The 22094-nt window shown below is 37.9% G+C and overlaps 1 protein-coding gene across 1 annotated transcript in view; it reads left to right on the top strand.

The window, feature by feature from the left end:
• The window catches only part of lrp1b (LDL receptor related protein 1B), a 265608-nt gene that overhangs the window by 83445 nt on the left and 160069 nt on the right, over positions 1-22094 (top strand). Inside the window, exon 7 of the mRNA XM_022741314.1 lies at positions 17090-17227. Within this exon, the coding sequence (XP_022597035.1) occupies positions 17090-17227 (138 nt within the window). The remainder of the gene's footprint in view (positions 1-17089; positions 17228-22094) is intronic.

Genomic DNA, 22094 nt, shown 5'->3' on the forward strand with positions numbered 1-22094 from the left:
GCCCTAAGGTAGGAGTGGGGCGGTATAGAAGATGGAAGGATGGATAGTCTTTCCTCAAGACTGCAAAATGAAACGTTGGACCAAGCACTTTTGCATCTTTTCCCTCAGATGCTTTGTTGATAAAGTGAGTTGTAGGCGTTGCTCATTGCTGCATATGTCGCTCCACCTTTTTATATCTTGTGCTTCTTATTGAATGCCTGTCACATGTAAGATCTTGTGTGTTAGTGAAAGACTGTCTCAGAATTCTTAGAGCAAGTGCTCTTTTTAAAGGGGCACTCCAAGGATTTTACACCTTTAGGCATCATGAAAAATAGTTGAATAATTTATTCTGTGTTTAAGAGGACTTTCTAACATTTTGAAAGGTATAACCAGTTCAAGTGTTTTTTGGAGTTTGATCCACACTCGGAACTAAAAGTCATGATATCTAAACCTGCACTGCATTAGTGGGTTATCAATCATCGGGCAATCAAGTCCTCCAATGTCAGATTGCTCTAAGACCCTTTGACACCTCAGACTGGATGGCTCAATAGAGCAACATATTAGCAAAAAGAGAATTTTTCTTTTTGTAATTAAAACTGTTGTTGATTATTATTTCAACCTGAACAACAGGTGAGAGCTATAGAGGAGAGCTATGACAAGCGTTTGGTGCATATGAATGTAAGTTGAAAAGTAAATCATCTTAATAATGTATTTAGTTTCATTGTATGTAAAATTGTATACACTGGGGTCCCATGTGGTGTTTGCTGCAGATTTCTGATATCCTCTGTTATTGGTTTCTCTGTGTGCTATGATCTTTCACTCTCCCTTTTTGTGAAAGATGTTTTAAACATAATAGATATAATATAACCTCTGCACGGTCGCTGTGGGCCAAGTCGTATAATCTCCAGAAGGCCATTAATTATCACTTCAATTAATGTTGGCACCATTTTATTTACAATGCCTGCAGAAAGACGACCTTGCATATTCATCTATGGAATCAGGCACAGCTCATTATCATGGATTATGTATTGATAGAAAGAGGAATTAGATCAGCTTTGCCCTGCAAACAGAAGACAGGATTGGAATATATTCTGCCTTCTTAAATGGTAGCAAGGGCTGCAATAACCTGTGGAGAAAAAAAAAAATCCTTTCTATAGGATGATATTCACTGAGCACAGCCTTAGAGGATTAAAATAAAAGCACAAAAAATTCAGCATGGTGCCAAGCCATCAGTACTTTAATTTAACTGTGAACATTTTGGGCATTATACAGAGGAATTTATTATCTTAAGAAAAAAGCAAGGTAATACATTACACACTGTCACCTAGAAATATAAAAATGTTGGTGCAACTGATGGCCTCTCTCCACTCCATTCTGGCTCGGTCAGGGAGATGTAATCACTGCATCTTCAGAGCCTGTGGGGAGAAGGGGAGGGAAGGTGGCCTTGGACTGCAATATCTCAAGAGTAGAAGGAGGCACCGGTTTATCCGCTGAGCCACGGGTCCCGTGGGACAGGGCAGCTGACGACAGTTATTCAGGGAACTGGGAAAAACAGTCTGTCTCCATGAATGGCTAAAGAAAAGCCAGCAAAATGGCAATGCTCCAATTGTTTAGAAACTGTCAGATTGTGTGCTTTCTGTGCAATAAAGAGTCATACCTTTGCTATGTTGTGGAGCTAAGCAGCATCTAAGCAGTGGTGATGGTGAAAGCGGAAAGATTGAGAATTTGCCAAGAGCATGATAATCATATTCTTAGTTTTTGTATTATACTTACAAGGAAGTCTAAATGTCAAGACTGTCTGTGGGCAGGCAGATCTGCTGTTTGCTGTGCATTTGAGATAAAGTGGGACTGTCATAATTTACTTTCTGTAAATATCTTCTTCTAGAATTTAATAAACTTTTAGTTCTAATGGCTGTCAGCATGCAGCTCTCTCCCTTTTGTTGATGCTACACGCTTGCAAACAGTGTCTTAGAACTTAAATCCTTCATGAATCCTTCGGGAAAGGATTTCATGGACTTTTGGCTCGTCTCAGTAGTGCTGCCATGAGACGCTTTGTGAATCTGGTGGACATGGAGACCAGTGAATCCTCTGATTGAATTGTCACTCCCAGAGGAAAAGACAATAAAAAGGGTCAGCGACTGACTTCAAAAACATGGTCACTGAAGCTGTGTTTTCATGGCTGTAACTTGGCTCGACCCAGTCAAAAATTATGTTGATCTCGGTGTCCTCGAGGCACAGGGGAGGAGAACTGTACAAAGACAGCTCTCTCAGGGGTTCTTCCATTTATTCTCCTTCAACTGCAGGGGAGGGCATGTCTCCCCATGCTTTGCTCTAAAGTCCTCAGATTCTCTATGCTGAGTTCATTGATATCCTACAGAGTTTAAAAACAAGCTGTATGGTAAAAACACAGCAAGAAAAGAGAAACTCTTTTATGATGCATTTCTAGCAGCAGCAAGTTCTGTTGTATAGTTTTAAAACTGGTGAAGGCATGTCTTTTTCATTTCAAACTTGTAAGAATACTACTGCACATAATTTTTGTCTTGACCCTTTTTCTATACATCTTGTGTGTTTATAGCAGTGTCAGAATTCCATCTTATTCCCCATATGGTTGTGTTTCACTCTGCAGTGGAGAGTGTTTTACTGTGTGTTTTACTTTATCTTTAAGCTATAGTTCTTTTGTTTTCCTGTCCCACAAACTCTGGACACTACTTGCCCAGCAACAAACAGCAGTATATCATTCAACAAGCTCAAGAGGTGGATATTTTACTATGGGGCTGATGGATACCAAAGCAAAGCTAAAAAAGAAAGTGTTATAGAAAATCATAGATTGTAAGGCCTTTTTTGTACAATTTTACTTAAGTTAAATAACTTTTGAACACATCACAGTAAGTTGGACACCAAACATTCTTCACTGCGCACTACTCATAGTGCTGCTTTTCATATCACTGTCTCAACATCGTTCCTAAATCCTTTCCATATGTACGCTCGGCAAAAAACAAATTTTGCTTCCTTACTATGTGGCCCTGAAGGGAAGGAAGGGCTGAGTGAATCAGTGCGCTGCGCACAGCTCCACAAAGAAGTAATGGCACAAATCACAACGTCAGACATATTTTATATTGGGCCTATATGAGAAGTGTGAATAAATCTTCAGTTCATTATAGAACTGTGGAAAAAATTAAGGTGATTTACCAGGTAGTAGGATAGAACACTTCTCTACAGAACCTTGTGTAACACTGCCTGTGTGTTACAAGCAGTGTATGCACATTGTGCGCCTACCTATGTGGGCGCATATTAGGCTACTCTCATGATAATGCTCCTTAAAGGTGTAATGCGTAAGATCTGGCCAGAATTTTAGTTTAAAATGTTAAAAAAATAAACTAACACTATAAATAGTATGTGAAGGAGCTACAGTGATGATGTCATTACCAAGACCTCCATCTATTGTATTTCAGAGATATCTACTGAAATGAGCATGCTAACAGACTAGCTGCATCCCGGGCCGTGTTGTAATACCACCTAGACATACTAGATGGTGTGGGAGTCAGTGTAGCGTCTAGTCTGCCCTCAGACCCATGAACAAGAACTTCACTGCTACAGCTCCCGACAAAAAAAACCCCCAAAAACTCCCGACTAACATCACAGAAAAGCAGAGATGGCTGAAGCGCCTAGAAAGCGATCTTTGTCTCCATCCCGAAGGACCGCTCCGACAAGAAACCACATTCAACAGCAAAGACAAGAAGAAAACACAAGTAAATCCTGGTGTGGCTTCCCACCGCTGGAGACAGCTCCGGGTAAAGAGATGTGGTTTGATGCCGAGCTGTAACTTTTCTTTTAGACTGGTGAGTAACATCTAATGTTGGACTGTAGCGAAAAGTATCATTATTGCAAATGACAAACCGTACCGACAAACTCTTTGTGGCATGAATGTATGATTGATGATGTTGACAGACGTTTTAGTGATTTAGTAGAATTTAGCCTGTTCCTGTGGCTGCTGTCCAGCTAGATGAGTCAGTAAATTTTTTTTACAAGTAAGACAAAGAGACTGTTTGATCCAGAACCAGTGGGTTCAGGATCCACTGCCTAATACTGTAATTATTTTAGCATATTCTTATCTATCCTTACTATTCATTATATACACACAACAGACCTAACATGTTTGAATATAAAGAATTTGTACGATCTAAACCAATTGTCCTATCACATGTTTGTCTGTATCAGGACCAGAATTCCAGTCGAGTCATCTCCAGTGATGGACCAGTACCTGCCTTTTCTTCTGCGTCTGGCCTCATCAATCAACAACCACATTACAGTAACACCTTGGAGTATCATCCCTGCACAGAACAGATATTGCCTATACTTTGATCTCTTGCACATCCTGCAGCAGGAGTTTTGTCAACACTTTTGCACAAAGTTTATTTCATAGTTTTATTTCTTAATATGTCTATGTATATTTATCTTTTTGACTGTTGCAGTATTTTACCTTTTTATTGTTATTTTCTTTTAATGTTTATTGTATACTGCACCAAACACCAAGCCAAATATATTACAAGTAAAAACCTGCCTGGCAATAAACCTTATTTTCTGATTCTGCCTTTGTGATGTTGTCATCCCTTGTTCATGCTACCGTAGCCTGACACCCATGTGTCATGCAGTATCCCCTTGCCTTCATATTTTTATAGGTAAATGAAAACATACTGTTTGCATTACAAATATTTATAATTCATTACAGTGCTATCAACAATAAATGCACATATAAATGATAAATTATAAGGAGCATGGAGAAAAAAACATGATTAACTCGACAGGGGCGAAGAGGTGAAATGCTGCCCCCTATGGAGGTGGAGCAAGTAGCATGATCTTACACATTACACCTTTAAAATAACAGTGAAATATTGTGCCACTGACTTCAGACCACAGCGCAAGTGTATTTGCTATTTAAACACTCGGAGGTGGATGGGAAAATGAAACTGTCGTTCTGAAACTAGCAAAGACACTTGGTCTACATTTGCCTTGTACTGCTTTGCACTGGGTGTAAGACAGAGCCCTGCATCTGTGATGCACATAGCTGGTTGATAGGGGGATGAATTGTAGAAAGGAATAAACATAGATTGTACTTCCTCCATTTTCTGCTTGCCCCACACTGTGTCTCCCCTCTCACTCAGGCTACTAAAAATCAATCCATTTGACCCACGCATAGCTGAGTTTAAGCTAACCAGTTGTTTACAGGTATTCTTTCTAGTTTATGATTTGTCATGCTGCGCCTCCCCTGAAGTTCTGTGGCGCCCCCCTCCCCCTAGGGAGGCGAGCCTCACACTTTGAAAACCACTGTTTATCATTTGTGTTTTCTTGTGCTGAATTTACATTCACTGCCAATGGAAGCAACATACCCTATATTTAGTGAGGCATGCAATAATTGTGGAGGTCTGTGCCACATCAGACATTAATGCAGGTGATCGGACACTGTAACTGTAACCTTAAGGTCTTAGTTTTGAAATTAGGGTTGGCAATTATCTGGAAAAAAAAAATTAAATCAGAAGCGCCATTTAGAAACTCTCACATACTTAACCAAATTAACCGGCATGAGCAAGTTAATACTTTCCTCATTGCGTGCGTTCATGAACCTTTTGTTCAACCTTCACCCTATCCAACTAACGTTAGTTTGCGCTTACTTAAACAAGGCTGATGATATGGATGACAGGAGAGCAAACGGTGAGCCTCAAACTGAGCAGCAGCACATCTTGACTTCAGTGAGGAAGACATTGAACAAAAATTCAAATGCAAACAATGCAGAAAAAAAAAAATCACCGCTCAAAGGGTAACACTACCAATATGTCTAATTACAACGAACACAATCACATTGCCGAATATAGAGCATGCATGGTTCAAAAAAAAGAGACTGACGAGCTTCAAACTTATCGTTAATTAATCGTGATTGAGGTAAAAGTTTGAAATAATCATGATCTTTCCCTAATCTTAACCATACTATTGTTGCTGTTGTTGAAGAAATCATGAAATTTTTAAAAATGCTGATTTTGGGTTTCCCAGGATTCTCCAATATAGATGTTCTTGTCCTATGATACAGTTGGCAAATAACAGCTTTATGTTGCTTTGGCTGCATTAATTGTATAGTGAGATCCTTTGACGGTCACAGCTAGATTCCTCTGACCATACCAGACCATTAAACTCAAGTCTGATCGTGATGCACATTTCTTTGATGTCAAACTCCCATTGTCAACTGCTTCCAAATGTTTAAATGGCGAAGTCCCCATGGAAACACTGCTTAGAAGTGCAGAGAATATTTGGTCTGTCTGTCTGTGATGAAGCTGCAGTAATAGTCAGTGGATTCCAGGCTGCCTATCAACATCCTGCAGGGTATTTTATCTGGCAAGTGCCATATTGAAATAAATGTATCGCAAATGTGTCTAGTTCCCGTGAGAATTGGCACCAGTAGGATGGAGGTTTAGGGGGTAATGTAGCGTAGCACCTTGTTATTGAGCTGAAGGACAGGGCCTTTTGCATTATGTAACGTTTATTTTCCTTCCTCTCCGTCTCTCCCTCCCTGCTGAGTTGTAACCCTTCTGTTGACTCATCAACAAAAAAAATTCCCAAACATGCCATTATTACAAATGCTGCATGTTTGTGTTCAAGCACCACTTCTGCATATTGTTAGAATTATTCACTGACAGTGCCCGACTCATTGAATGTTTAGGAGACCATTATATCTTCATGGTTCAGCTTTCATACTGCTGTCTTGTGTAACGATGATCTGGCGAAGTTATGAGAAAGCTCACAGGTTATATTGTTAGCACACTCGACAAAATGTAATGTGACTGAGTGTTAGTAAAGTGAGAGTTAATTGGATATCATGTTAGGTTCCTCAGCCCTGTGCTTGACGTCTGGATTTTATTTGAGATCAAATGCAGCACACTGTCCTCTGCTATCAACATATTTAACCTGCCACACGTGTATTTTGTTTGCAGGCTTCGTGATCTTGTGATTTTTTTTTTTTTTTTACATCAGAAGGCATACGGCTTTGAAATAAGACTTTTAATTTACTATTTCTCTCCCACTCCCCCTCTACATTTGGAACAGAACTTATGTACACTTCCTAAGGCTTGTGCCATCTGTTTTACCAGTAGTTTCAGTAGGCAGAGAACAGACACAACAAATATTGTGAGTATGTGTGTCTTTGTGCTTGGCAACATTTATTCCCATGAAGGCACTGTATTTTTTTTCTTTAAGTCTCTGTGATTAAGACTTTCTCTTCTGTCAAAATGCGACAGAAAAATCATCCTCTTCGCCCTTAACATATAATTTGTTCCCATTCAGTCCTCTGCTTGCTGCATTGCCCTTGTTTCTGCAGTTTGACACATTTCTGTGTGTTTGAGTATTTGTCTTACGCAAAACCATTAGTGTGAGAATGAATTTCGTTGCCTGGTGACAATCTTGCACCCTCACCATGTCTCATCCATGTCAGAAGTGATGCACTGGGAGGAGCGCATTACTGCTTTGTCTTTGCTCTCACAGCCCCCATCTCAACAGCTAAGCTGCACTGACACATTTTCCCTTTTGCATTCCCTCCTAGTACGAATATTATAAAGGACAGCATCCCAGCTTGTCACCTGAAGAACCAAAGAAAAGAGCATATTTTATAAACCTGACACGCTTACTGTCATGGAACCAGTGTGACATTAAAGTACTAAAGTCTACATTATATCCCTGCTGCTACAGCAGAGAACAAAGCATCATAGTGATATGAGCTTTAACTGGGAGCAAACACAGTGACACATATTTACCATGACACCCAATGGGAATAATAGCCTGTAGCGTCAATGTGATGAGTGCTGTTCATCTCACAGTTATACAGTAGCCAGGACTTGACTCTCAATGAGCATGAATCGGTGACATTGGCCTTTATTTATTTATTGATAATAAATAATGGCTACTCTAATAGATAGTGAAAGAAATAAGCTAACACCCTCTCTTCTAACCACTCTATAAACATGGTCATAGTCCAATGATTATTTCAAGGGAGCTGGGTTAGTGCCAGAGGATATTTACAGAAAAATACATGTCCTCCCACTTGCTGTGTTTATTATAGTCTAACCATGGTCCTCATTAAAGATATATATTCACAAAGAGTGAAACATAAATAACAGCAAAGGTCATGGCTTTTTGCTAGAGCTATTATAATTTAATGGAGGGATCCAAAGCCAAGGGATATAAGAGCTCCTCCATTTTATTGGAAAGACATGTGGTTAGTTCACACTGTCATTCACATCCAAAATTCAAACCGCATTTTGATTTAGTCCATCTCCTGCCTCCAGCACATGTGGCCAAACATTGACTCTAGTTATAACAACAACAAAAGGACCAAAGAAAGAAAGAAAGAAAGAGACAACTTCATTAGAAATGATAAATATAAAGGCAACCTATTGACTCCTGTCACTGTTACCCACTTAGATACAGTGTGGGAAGTGCTGCAATTTAACTGGATCACAAGTCCTCCAAACTAAATGTTGTTTGTCCTTGCCTTAGGAAATGATTGATTTGAGTGTTTTCTCATTTTGCGCCTTCATTGGCAGCTGGTTAAGATTTAACTACTTGCTCTAAGTTTGTTCAGTAATCATGGTTTGTGTTAAAAAAAATATTCTTAGTGCAAGGGGCTGCTCATAGTGATGAACCCATAGACTATGGGTATCTCTTGACTATGCACTTCCCTTGCTGCAGTAAGCATTGCTTTAGCACCAAACATCTCAAAGGCAAAGTTTCCGCCTAGCTTGTGATGAGTTGGTGTGGAGCAAAACTCTGCTAAAAGCAGAGTGGCTATTGAACTTCATCAAGTGGCCAGAAATGCAATTCCAAATGAATGTTAATGTTGCTGTTTGTATACTGGATGTGTAAATGGCCAACTATGTGCTACAATGGCTGCCAATGCAATTTTATAAGATGATAAAATGGCAATATTGTGTTTAAAAGCTGTCATGCTCTCTCCAGGTGGCCAAAAACAATAAATAATTTCTGCGTAGTTAGAAGAAACCAGCATTGACAGTTGGTAGAAGACAGGATACGGACAGCAGTGTCTTGTGTTAGAACTACACACTTTTTTGAGTGTAAAACTTAGATAATTTTAGGCATGTGAACAAATAACCAGTGTTAGTGTTTTTCAATCTCTATAATAGATTTTTTTATAGACTGTACATTAAAATGGTTATTGTTTACTGTAATTGTTTCCTCTGTACACAAAGAGATCCCTTCATAAAACAATATCATTGTAAGTGATGGTGGACAAACTACAAAATCCTCATTCTGTGCAAACAATGCATTCTCTAGATCAATTGAATATAAATTGAGGCCTCAGCAGTCTGAGTTATACAAATCAAGTGGGGGGTCTTTTTAGTGTGAAAGCTGCAACATCCTTTAATCAACACCACAAATCTTCCTGCAGGGGATCCAAAGGTAATACTGACTCAATTTGGGGTCTGTAAACGATGTGCCTGTCTGAACATTTGTTATACAAAATACTGTATGTCAAAGAGCCATTAGCCTACAACACCACATACGGTGCATGGATTGAGGATTTGCAATGCATTGACTCTGTGTGAATTCAGGGAAATGAATTCAGTTCAGACAATGCAATACATCAGAATCTCATTGCACCAATGATGACATTATCACAATTGTGTATTTGTTTCCTTGATGAAAGAATGCCAGCATTAAATACAACACTGTGCATTATACTCCTAATGAGATCATTTTCTCAGTGAATATTGGTTTGAGCCTCTCTGACTACAATATACTGTATGTATTATTCATTTGAAGCTGGCCCCAGAACAATTAGATTATAACATTTGCATAATGGTCGGTCACAAAAGTATCTCTATTGACTAATTATGTTGGTGTTTTCCAAATAATGATAAATTGGCCATTTTGCTGTTTTTTGTGTATGGTGTTTCTGAAGTGCAGCTTTAATACACTGTCCCACGACTCATTCCTCTCTGCGGACTGATGTATTGATTCTTTATTATAGAGCAGAGCCAGGATGTCAACATCTGGCTTCATTCCACTGCACAGTGGCAATATGTTTCCTCTTTCAAATAGATTTGATTGAATCCTCAGCATAATTTACAGCACATGATAAGATATACAGATTTTATCTGCAAGTGGTATTTAACATTTCCAAGATAAAAGAGCCTACAGGTGTGAATGTGCGTCTCTCATTCTCTGGTTGGGCCGACTCACTGGCTGTTTTTCCATCATAAATGCACAATGTCAAATATTTCCCTGACTATTAAATCAAGTTATGTACTAGCGACACTGAGTATAGCATATACAGTATTTAAGACATTTAAAACTAAGCAGTCAATCTGGGGTCTGGAGCGACCACAAATGTATCGGAGAAATGCAGCAGCACAGTTTAGCCTACTACACAGTCAGTAGAATGGTAAAATTGGTTAAATGTTCACTGATAAAGCATTTTGTTCTGCCAAATTATCTGATTTTACATTAGCTTACAATATCCAGTTAGAGTGAGTACAGAATTATTAAACTTCTGTATGGTTATGTCCAGGCACTAGCATCACTTTGGTCAAGGTTGGATCATGTCCTGGTTTAATACAGAAAAGGTTCAGTGACTTCTGATAGAATGTGTTTATAAAAGTGTAACCAAACCGTGATGTTTCCTTTAACTTTATCCAAAGGTTAAGGAGCTTTAGTTACCCTGCCCTCTGGTGCCACAGTCCTGCGCTTTTTACTTTTTACTTCAACCCCTTTCAGCCCAACCACCCCTGGTCATTCTGCCACTGTTAATAAATTTACCACATCGTTCATTCAAAAATGGTGTTGCCTGTAAACATAATCCAGCTAGCAATTACAATTCTCATCACAATGTAATTGGTAACACAATTTAGTAACATATGAACACAGTTTCTCATAGCTGTCTTTCCCTCCCCTCATATTGCAAGCAGTACAATATATTTTCAAAGATTGTTGATGCCATAGCAAAAAGACCATGATAAACTACAGAACTTTTTCAATGCTTCAGTTATTTAAAAAGTCTAGGCTACAGTACTCGATGATGCCGACAGAGTATACTTAACAGTCTCAATGCAGCGTGATGTGACATTATACTGTAACACTTACTGCAGCACAAATGTGCTGTATTCACATAAAGGTGGTTTACCATGTTGCAAGAGATTTGATGGAAGGGTTCATGTGAAATCTGCCTCTGCCTTGTCTCAGTAGAGAGACAGGTCAGGGACATGTAAGCTTGGGGGCTTGAGATGGGGGAAGAGGGCTGACCTCTGCTAAAAGATAAAAGTTTCACCATCCATCAACTCCAAACTTGTTTTATTAACATGCTGTGTCTTTTCAGCTAGCTATCCAGCCTCTGGTAGGCAACATGCAGGATTTAGTTGGGTGTGTGAACCCCGTGGCTTCACTGTGCTGCATGCAATCAGTGGGCCCAGGTTAACTACTGATAGCCAGCAAGTACCACCTAATTGTAGAGTGGCTGCTTTAAACACAATGTTTTGTTTTTATTTGAGTTAAATAAAGAACATGTGACTTTTTGTTTGTGGAAGCTTTTAAATTGCTGGAAGGCTCCTCAGACAGAGCTTGGCTGAGTAACAAAAAGTTTTGAGTATTATAACTAGCTATTGCGGATCTGATCCTTAATGTACAGACGGACAAACAAAGGAGTTTTTTAGAGCCAAACACAGTAATGTTCTTGATTGGCCAAGTTGGTTTGGCCTCTGTCCAAATCACATGTGGTTCATGTGCTGAAAGGTGTAAAGCTACTGAAATAAGCAAGAACTGAGGATGGCTGTAATACAGGCCTGTCAGAGCATCACCAATTGCTGGCCATGCATACCCACAAACGTGCAAAGCCATACGCATTTTTCCACATCCAGTTCATACTGTGCCACTGGCTGCTTCTCGGTAGCGCTTTGGCACTCACTCACTCACTCACTCGCACACATTGACGGACCCTTTTGCCAGATTGACTAAAAACAAAAATGCATAGTTTATTTGCATATAAAAGTGTTTATTTGCATATAAAACGGGGAAGTGAGATCTGATCACAAGTGGTCACTCTAGATACATGCAGAGATGCAATTTAATACCAGATCTGAACATGGCCTGATTAGTTGCTCCTTGTTCTGATGATTCTGAGAAAGGAGACAAGTGCTATACATTGTCAGTTACCAAAGGCACCTTTATCTTTTTGTGTATTGAAAATGAGGCATTTAATCCAGTCATAATATGATTAAATTGTTTCTTTCACTGTCTGTATGGAAACTTCTTGTCCTTGGGACGTTCTGATTTGTGGAAAATATTGTCTATGTCAAGGGTCAGACAGATCCAGCAAAATAAGCTCTTATGGCAAAGTACATCATTTCAAATGCCAAGGATATAAAGGTCACACAGGAAAATAATCATTTTAAAGATCCCTTCGTGTTAAGAACACTGCACTTTCTGAAAGACTGCGGCTGAGATGGTAGTAAACTCGTGTTTCCTCCATTGCACTTTATCCATCTGCATTTTAGCCGCTCACTTTGTTGCCATGGTACTTTTGCCACATACTTCAAGTGACACACGTTGTTCATGACAAGGAGCACGATAAGTAGTGCTGCCACACATCATAAATTTATCCAAAGACTGTTTGCCTTTGTGAGATGAATGCAGTGCTGTGTACAAACAGCACATGTAATCAAATCAAGCTGAGATATGGGGAAAATGGCTCATCAGCAGTACTCACACAGTGTTAATAATATCATTGCTTTCCATCCGTTACTCAAGTAATGCCATAACATCACAGTGCCCAGACACTTTGTAATCCAAACTTCCTCAAGCTTTAAGCATGACAAGAATAGTGACTTCACCACGGACAGACAACATGAGTTCAGTTTCCATGAGTTCTTGAAGCTTTAGCTCACACAAACACACACAGAGCTATACAAGCAGAATAACTGAAATATTCATGCCTTTTACACTTTATATTTATTCTTCCACACCAGTGACACAGCTCATGAGCTCATAGATGAATGCTAACAACTTCTGGCAACATCATTTTTGTCATGGATTGTTTTTGTCAACTGTTTGTCCTTGAATTTTGTGAAAGTTAACACTGCTGCAGCTAATAGGACCAAGTTAACAATGTTTGTCATATGAAACCAAATTACGTTAATTGCACATTTGAATATATTGTGTTTAATTTTCAGTCTGTGTGTATGTAACTCAAATCAAACCACAGAAGCTATAATAATTACTTTTTGTTTGTTTGAAAGAAAAAAAATTAAATTGTGTACAGCTCTCAATTTCCCTCTGCACTGCTGTGGAATTGAGGGGAAGCATACTGTATATTCTCTCCTACCTATGCAGATGAATTTGTTATGACGTATAAGGCAATGTGTCAAAAGGCTTGTCGTTACTTGCCCACAGGCAAAGTAGCTGCACCGCAGCACAGTGCAACGATTGAAAGCTATAGCTGTCTCCGCCGTTTCTGACATTTTGGCTCAGGTTCAGATTTACCAAAATGAATTTGCACTGTCATCATGCTGTACTCATGATCATGATTAGATTAGAGATTTATGTAGGAAGAATATACGGTTAGGGTTGAAAAATGTAGTGCATACATGTCATTGTAATTGCAGATTCACCACAAAAGTGCCTGATACTGTTATGAAGCCATTATGGGAAGTCTGCATTGACGTAGCCTCAGGTCAGACATCAGGATGCTACTTTAATCAAATCAATCAAATTTAACCATAAATTAAGGAAATTAAAGTGTTATTTCTTAGGGATATGATGAATCCCTCTATATGGAAGTTCAAGGAGCTTCCCCTGCTGATAGATTATCTGTTGTTTTTTTTCCCAGAAATTCATTATTCCACACAAACTGGCAGTGGCTCAGATTAACATGATTATCATAATGAACATAGCTGCAGAAATTTCCCCCTTGAAGCCTCTCATTTTACATTAAATAGAGGTATTAGTTTGGCCCAACTGATTCCTCCTCAGTCACTCCTCAAAGTAGGCAAATGGCAGCATGGTTTTTAATTAACATGTTCCTATATCTAAAAGCTTGTTAGTGCCCCCTACAGGCTACATTCTTCAGTAAACCTTCAGTGCAAAATTGTTGAACATAATGAATAGAAATTTGCTACTCTATCTAGAATTACCAGTAGTAGGGCTCAAAATGTGGGGCTTGTCCCGATGGTGTGGCAAAGCTACAGTTCAGGAATTGTCTGAAATTGAAAAGGTTCATCCTCTGGAGAACATGAAAAACACTCTACTGCCTAGCATCAACATGTTAGCATTGTCATTGTTTCCAAATTAACATGCTGACATTAGCATTTAACTCAAAGCACTGCTGTGTCTAAGTACACACAGAGCTGCTACTATCGCTGTAGACAGTCTTGTTGTCATAAACACAAAACAAATGGAATATTAGTTAACTGTATATTTATGAGTAGAAAACCAAAACTATCTTTTCCCCCCAGCAGTAGTAACTAGTTATTAGTTTATCATATAATACTCGCTAGAAATTATATTTTAAGTGTGAAGCTCATAGTATAACTACAAGACAAATATGGGATTGCTTGCAGCAGTGCCAGTAATAAATGTGCAGTATTTCGACTAGATGGGAATGTTTTATTTTAATTAATAGTTGTGTTATAATAAAGTAAGTGATTGATAAATATTGATGCAGAACTTAACTGTTTCCTGCTTTGCCTGGATAAACATATAACACTATAATTTTTTTTTTTTACCTCACCAGGGGAACATCTGCCTTCCACTCAAGGTGTTATGATTAAACTGGTATTGAAGTGCACTTGCCCATTTCATCTCTGGACATTATTCATTTATCAAACCATAACTGGGACTGCACAGTTTTTCTCTAAAATAATTGGAGATTTATACATCAGGAATTACCTAATGCAACAGGGACCCACCACAGTTTATCTGCTTTTGCCTCTCCTGTCTATTGATCTATCTTCTTGTCTGTCTGTCTCTGATGTGTTTAAATTAACTTTGTGTGCTTTGTGCATATTATCAGCCCCTACTCATCCATATATATAAAAATAATGCTAAAACTTATTCTGTATTTAGTTGCTATAACTAAATATACATATAAAAAGAAAATGTTTTTTAGAAGAATAAGGCTGTCACCACATTTCTATAAATGCAGTTACTTTTCAGTGAAACATACTAATAATATTTGCCTCTGAAGATGCTCATCTAACTGCTCATCATTAACAATGCTCTCTAGGGAGATGTAATTACCAGTGGATAGTATAGCTGTAGCTATACTATAGCTGAGGATGTTGCATAAAATAGTGTACTATGCTGTATATTCAACTTTGAACAGTCATCCAACAAAGTACAGTAGTGTGGGAATTGACTGAGGAATTCTGAGTACCTCAGCCGTTGAAAGACCATCTGTGTACCCCTGCATGACGGATTAGAGCCACTGAATATTCATGCACCATCCCTCCCCTTATCACATTAGATTAGAACTCATGTGGTGAGAAAGCAAGGGGGAAAGGCTGACAACACTGTTATGTTGTCAGGGACCCTTACAGCTGTGTGTTAAATAGCATTTTTGCCAAATGGACATGTGCCATGGTGTGGCAATGGGTTGAATGCTCTGTGACAGTGTCAATATTCTGCAGTGAATTAAATTTTCCTGTGTATTTTGAAACTTACATCAGTCACACTTTAACCTCCACCATCCTCACCCCATCCTCATTTAGCATTCATAATAAGTATGCAGATAAATGGTTTATAAAACACTATAATCTAGTTTTATAAGCGGATGTAAGAGACATGTTTTATATTTTATATTTATTTACAGGATAATGATCATTAGAAAGCAACTTATGCCTTTTTATAATATGTATTTTTAATATCATATTCTCTATATACGTATGTATCACAAATATATTTTTTATATGCAGCTTGAAAGAAGTGGAGATATCAAAAAGTCCGTCCCAAAAGTGAGACTTTAAACGCACACTGGAGCCCAGCAGATGAGGCTGCCAGTTTTCTCATGTATGAAATATGAACTCTCAGAGACAAGGTCACTTATATTTGACTTACCTGAATGTGGCATAAAATACTGTGAATCACTGGGGCTTAAAGATATAGCCAAGATATATTCATTAAGGACAAAGATCTCCTGTCACCCTTTTAAGGCAATAAAACGCTTGGGAGGAGAAACTAATATGAGTCATTATTGTGTCAATACAGACGCACGCCTACTTATCCACATATCCCTTCTGTAAATCAGCACAGGATGACAGCCCTCTTTGTAATAGCCACATTAATTGCGGCATCTCTTACCTTACAAAGTAGAAATGGATGCTGTGAATAAGTAATTACCCAGTCAAGATGGTCGAAGTGTGCTGCGATGTGAATTCGTATGGGTGGGCAAACTCCAGGGATTGTTACAGATCCCATCACGTGGGTGATAAATCTTCCAATTAAGTGGCTACAACGGCACATTGGTAATTGATACCAATGTAGTTAAGGTGGAGATGTGACACATTTACAGTGGTGGTGCAGTGGTCAGCTGTGTTTTATGTGCTCTTGTGGCTGCCACATGACTAAGGGTCACCTATGTGCCTCATGAATCCTTAAACAGCTGCTTTCTGCTGGCAGGGAGAGTCGGGCAGTTTGTTATCGGACTTCACCAGTGTGGCTGCAAAGCAATGTGGTGAACATCTGTTTTGTGTAAAGAACAATGCTGTGAAGTATAAATACATTTGCGTTTGCATATGCATAGGTTCTTCCCCCTCCTATAAAAGAGGTCATATCAGCACTTTGAGAAGAGGCACTCAACAATACTGGAAAAATGTGTTTACCTGTTTTAAAAAAAAAAAAAAAAAAAAAAAAAAAAATTGATAATGACCATGAAATATTCAATTCTTTTTCACATATGGTGGGGGTGTGTATATATACATACATACATATGGTGTAGTGCTACTCCACATGCCGAAATAATGCTTTGTTGAGCTCATCTGGCTTTGCTCTAAACTGATACAGTACATGAATTAATGTTGAAATAAAATATTCTCAGGTTTTTGACACTATTTTTTCATTTCAGGTGCACAGGAGGTGGTGATCAGATGTCCCCTTAATCACATACAGTGTATCGGGACAAAAAAATGTATTCATTTCAACAAACTTTGCAATGGGGCTAGAGACTGCGAGGACGGCTATGATGAAGGAGTTCACTGTAGAGGTAAGAGTTAATGATGTTTTTCTATCTGGATTCTTTTGCCTGGGGTTTAGAATACATAAATTAATAAGTATTCTCATTATTATGGTAATTAATTAGATAATTCTCATTTTATTTGGATTATTAAGATTGTGAAATTTATTTTACCCATTAAATCTGTATTAAATTTGTAAAATATATAGCTGTGGTAAATGTTTAACTTTTATTTCCTGTTAATGTGCTTTGCATAATAGGTTCATTTGTAAATTTAAGCTAACTGTGGTTTTCTGTTATTGTAGGAGCTTAAGTTTCATTTTCAAATGCACACAGATGAGCACTATTTGATCTATCCTATGTTACATCCAAATTCAACCCTCAGTGCTTTGTTTGGTGATGAAAATGCAAATACCTGATATGATGGCATGAGCTGGCACTTTTTTACTTTTGTGGTTAAACTGATTGCCAAGGTGACTTCTCATCATCCTTCCTGTCAGAGCAGACACAGCACGACCGTAGCACCAGGTGTTGTGTTGTACACAAGTTTTTGTTGTTGCTCACATTCTTAGCAACTATAGCAAGCTGCTATGGACACCTGGTTTCTGTGATAAGGTAGCATCTGCCTTGTGACTGCTGTAGTATTGGCACAACATTAGCCCCTGTCTGGCAGAAACCATGACCTTTTTTGACCTGTAAGACGGTTAAAGTCATGCTGTGCTTTGTCTCTGTGTGAGTGCTAGGTGTAAAGAAATGCTAAAGCCTCTGATTCAAAGTTCTGTACAAAAGCATGGTTGTAGTGGTTGTGGTGTTTCATTCCCTACATTAATACTTGATTTGATTAATTTACATGGTAGAAAGCCTCTGATGAGAGTATGGAATTGAATCATTATTGAATGAAGCGGGAACACATTGTAACAGTGTACAATATAGCTGTTTTGGTTTAAAAGTTGCCATTGATGTTTATAGATCACCTCAAATGGATAGACCAGGGATAAATCGTTTACACAACCTGTCTTGTCGTTAGACTAAGGCCTGGGATTTAGAGAAACTGTAATGTAACTGCAGTAGCATAAATCTGATTCCTTGTTCTGACTACTTCTCAAATCTGCTGAATTGTTTCTCAGCTGCACATCTTCAGTATTACTGCCTTAAGGTCTGTTCATCCAGCTTAACAGCAAAGCAGAATAAGAGGTCTGCAAGTGTGGTTCAAATAGAGACTGCGTTCATGTCATGTCAGGTTTAATGAAAATGCAAAATGCCACCTGGGAGAATTGCTCAAGTCAGCCCTGCTAAAACAGGAAGGCAGTTCTTGCAGGCTCAGATATCTCCCATTACTTGTCCTATACAGTAAAAGTGTGTCAACACAGGCTGAAAAATGACAGGTAATCCACCAATGCTGGAAGAAGTAGTTGATACAAATCTAAATTATCTGCTGCTATTTCAGTTACAATATTCAACAGTATGGAGTCCTTTATATTTACAGCATTATACATAATAATACACTAATTTTGCTTGTAACTTCTTAATTACCCGGTTACAGATCCCCCAAAAGGAAACTGATTAGACACTATTCTAATATACTGCTGGTATATGATGGCAGTAAGCCTTACCTTGCTCTGTCTTACTGGGAGCACAAATGAGTCACTGGCCACAGTGTCCCAAAGAAAGAAAAATACATTTTGAAAAAGAGAAGGTCATACAGCTCTTTTAATGGCATTCTGCAATTGAATGTTTCATCTGTTTGAATAGGATGTGTGCTTCATTTTGCTTTTCTGTATTTTGGAGACAAAGCAACAGCAGCAACAGCTTCTTGGAATCTTCTCCATAAGCGTATCATTGCAATTTGCAATTACAGGGTATATATATATGTGTGTATAAAGTGTAACTTTATTTATGTGTTGTTTTTAATCTTTACACAAGACAGCTGTATGATTTTATTACCTGTGAAATTGTGGCAACAACATTATACAATTAATATACAGCTGTATGAATTCTCTCATTACTTTGTTGCAACTGCTGTTATTTTGTATTATTTATTTATTATTATTTTGTATTAATTTTATTAGTAGCATGTTGAATGAAATACTGATGTAATCATTCCTAAGTGATGCCGGTGCCATATGCACTGTTACTTATTATTAATAATAAGAACACTCTGTGTGTAATATGGATCTTTTTCCACCAGATCCAGATTATCTGGATCTGCACTAAGTTGTACAAACTCATTGATGTCAACACCATAAATGTCAGATTTTCTTTTTTTTTTTATAACAAGATCCTTACATGAGTTCCTGAGAATTGCAGGAAATGTCAAATGTTCGAAATGTTAAGTGAAATGATAAAAAAAAAGTCTTAGCTCTACCCCTTTAACCAAACAAACAACAAAAACAGCCTTCTTGGTGGAAGTAATAATGATTGTATAATCTTATATTATTGTTCATCAGAAATAGAATTCATTTATCTCATGATTAGTACTTAAACATCTCTTGATATGTTAGTACATGGCATCTCACTTTTAAATGAATGAGCAACCTGATAACTTTTTTTTTTGTCTTTTCAATATTTATACACTTTTGTAATGAATACTACTTAGTCAGTGGAATAACACATTTGCTGTTTTACACAAGTGAATCTGAAGCTTAAAGTGGTTTCACTGTCCCTGGTTCCAGGACGTCCCTCCACTTAAAACAACATTGTTTTTCTCTCTAACTGAAAATGCAACAAGTTAAAGGAAGGATAGAGCCACAGTTGAAATACTAATAAATCCACAGGCACATGGTCTCTTATTCATCAGCTTAATTCAAACATCAGGGTTAGAATGTCAGGCCTACAACTACCAAACAAGACATGTACTATTACATGCATCCTTTCACAGTGAGAACAACTTTCTGTTGGACTGCAGTATTCATCATTGACATTGGTCCTTAAAATCTATGCAGAAACTATTTAAAATTTTTCCCAATGTAACTTAAGGAATCCCTGTTTTTTTATTGTGAATACACCTACACACCCCATAGGGCTGCACAATTAATCGAAATATAATCAAAATTGCAATATGGTCAAGTGCACTATTCAAATTGCACGAACAGCTATTTTTTGATAAAGGTAAAATGTATTACAACATTTGTTGTGCATTGTTAGCACCATAAGTGTGGTGCTACATAGATGTCCCATCCTACAAATCCTATTCCAGACATAGGGAAACATACTTGTTTGGTACAAGACTCATTTAAAAATATTTTCTTGGAAAAATTTCAACTTCCATTCATTCCTACTAAAACTGTGACTCATATTGTAATTGCAATATCTGACAAAATAATTGCACTATATATATATATATATATTCTTTTTTTTGGCTTAGCATTCAGCCCTAACATCTACTTTCTACAGCTTTCAATAAAGGCACACTTTACAGGCTTCAATTTCTGGTGCACTTTGATAAATCATCAATTGCCTATGACAACTTGAACTGAAATCTAAATTTTAGTAGGCCTTCACTAAATTATAGTGGCAACCCGTGAATATTAGAGCTAGACCTTTAATCAACCAACAAACTTTAAAACCCCCTGAAAGCCATAGCTCACCACTCGCTAACATCTTGCTTTCGTCAACCATGTGAAAGGGTGCAATATGCATACACTCCTGGGGAAAATGACTCTTTAGTTGCATGTATTTATCACCTTCGGCTATGATTGGCAGTGATGTAAACACTGTGCTGTGACGTCTTTCAGAGCAAACACTGCAAACAGACCTGTCACCTGCCCGGTATGATACTGTTAAACCAGAAACTCAGTGGCTACAACTTCCGTTGAGAGTGAGCTTTGTCAATAAATTTTGAAAATACCCACTCACTAACCAAAGCGTCTCACACAAAGTCTCCGACACTTCATAGAGCACAATCCCGGGGATGAGATGCGACGTATCCAGTGTACGGGTTTGCACAATAGCTAACAGCTCACTCTTTACATGTTGATCATAGACGACCAGTTTAAAGCTCATTCAAAACACCCTAGCAACACGAATGAAGATATAAATGATTAAACCTTAGTTAATATTGACAGTTCATTTTACAGAAACAATGAGTACAAAAGTATAATTAATTCAGATTTACCAGCATCATAAACCAGTAAGATGGCCATACAGGGGTGACTCCCTACCGTAGAATTCCAATTGTTTGTCTGTTCCTCAATTATTTCTATTCCTCAAGTCTGTAAAGGTCCACTGATCAAAGGAATCAAGAGGATTTTTCATAAAAATAGGCTATTCCTACTCGTGAATATTGTCATGTCATTAAATGAAAGAGAATAAATATAACTTTTTAAAATGCTGAAATGTTTGAACTAGAAGGTCCTGAGGGCTCCCCACTGCTAAATTATCTTTTGCTTTCATTAAAAACCATTTACAAATGCAATTCTATTTGTATTGGGCTGAAACGATTTTTATCAACACTCTTTATATCTATGGCTGTTATAAGTCCAGCAGAATCTGCTTTTGTGTTCACTTCCGATTGAGTCTTGGTCAGTCTTGTTAAATAACCTTGCTAAAGCCTTGTACAGACCTTGGGAGATTTTACATTTCTTATCACTGATATATCTATTTTTGCCTCGTCTTCATTATCTGGACTTTTTAAATAACTGCTTTTTGTTCCATTATGGATTCAACACTGTGTTAATCTTGTGAATTGTAGACATCCTTTTTTTGTCTAATGTCATCTCACACATCCCTTGTCAGTTAATGTGTAACATGACACCTCTGTGCTCTAAATTTCTTTAAAAGGAACTATTTGATGTGTAAGAATCCATGATCTGAATTCTAACAATCTACCTCATAATGTGGCACTGCAGTCAGCTGCTTTGAACACTTCCTAGCCTGAAGCAGTAAAAAGATTTATTCT

The sequence above is a fragment of the Seriola dumerili genome, unplaced genomic scaffold, assembly GCF_002260705.1.
Source record: "Seriola dumerili isolate Sdu_G_001 unplaced genomic scaffold, Sdu_1.0 BDQW01000052.1, whole genome shotgun sequence".
Classification (NCBI taxonomy): Eukaryota; Metazoa; Chordata; class Actinopteri; order Carangiformes; family Carangidae; genus Seriola; species Seriola dumerili.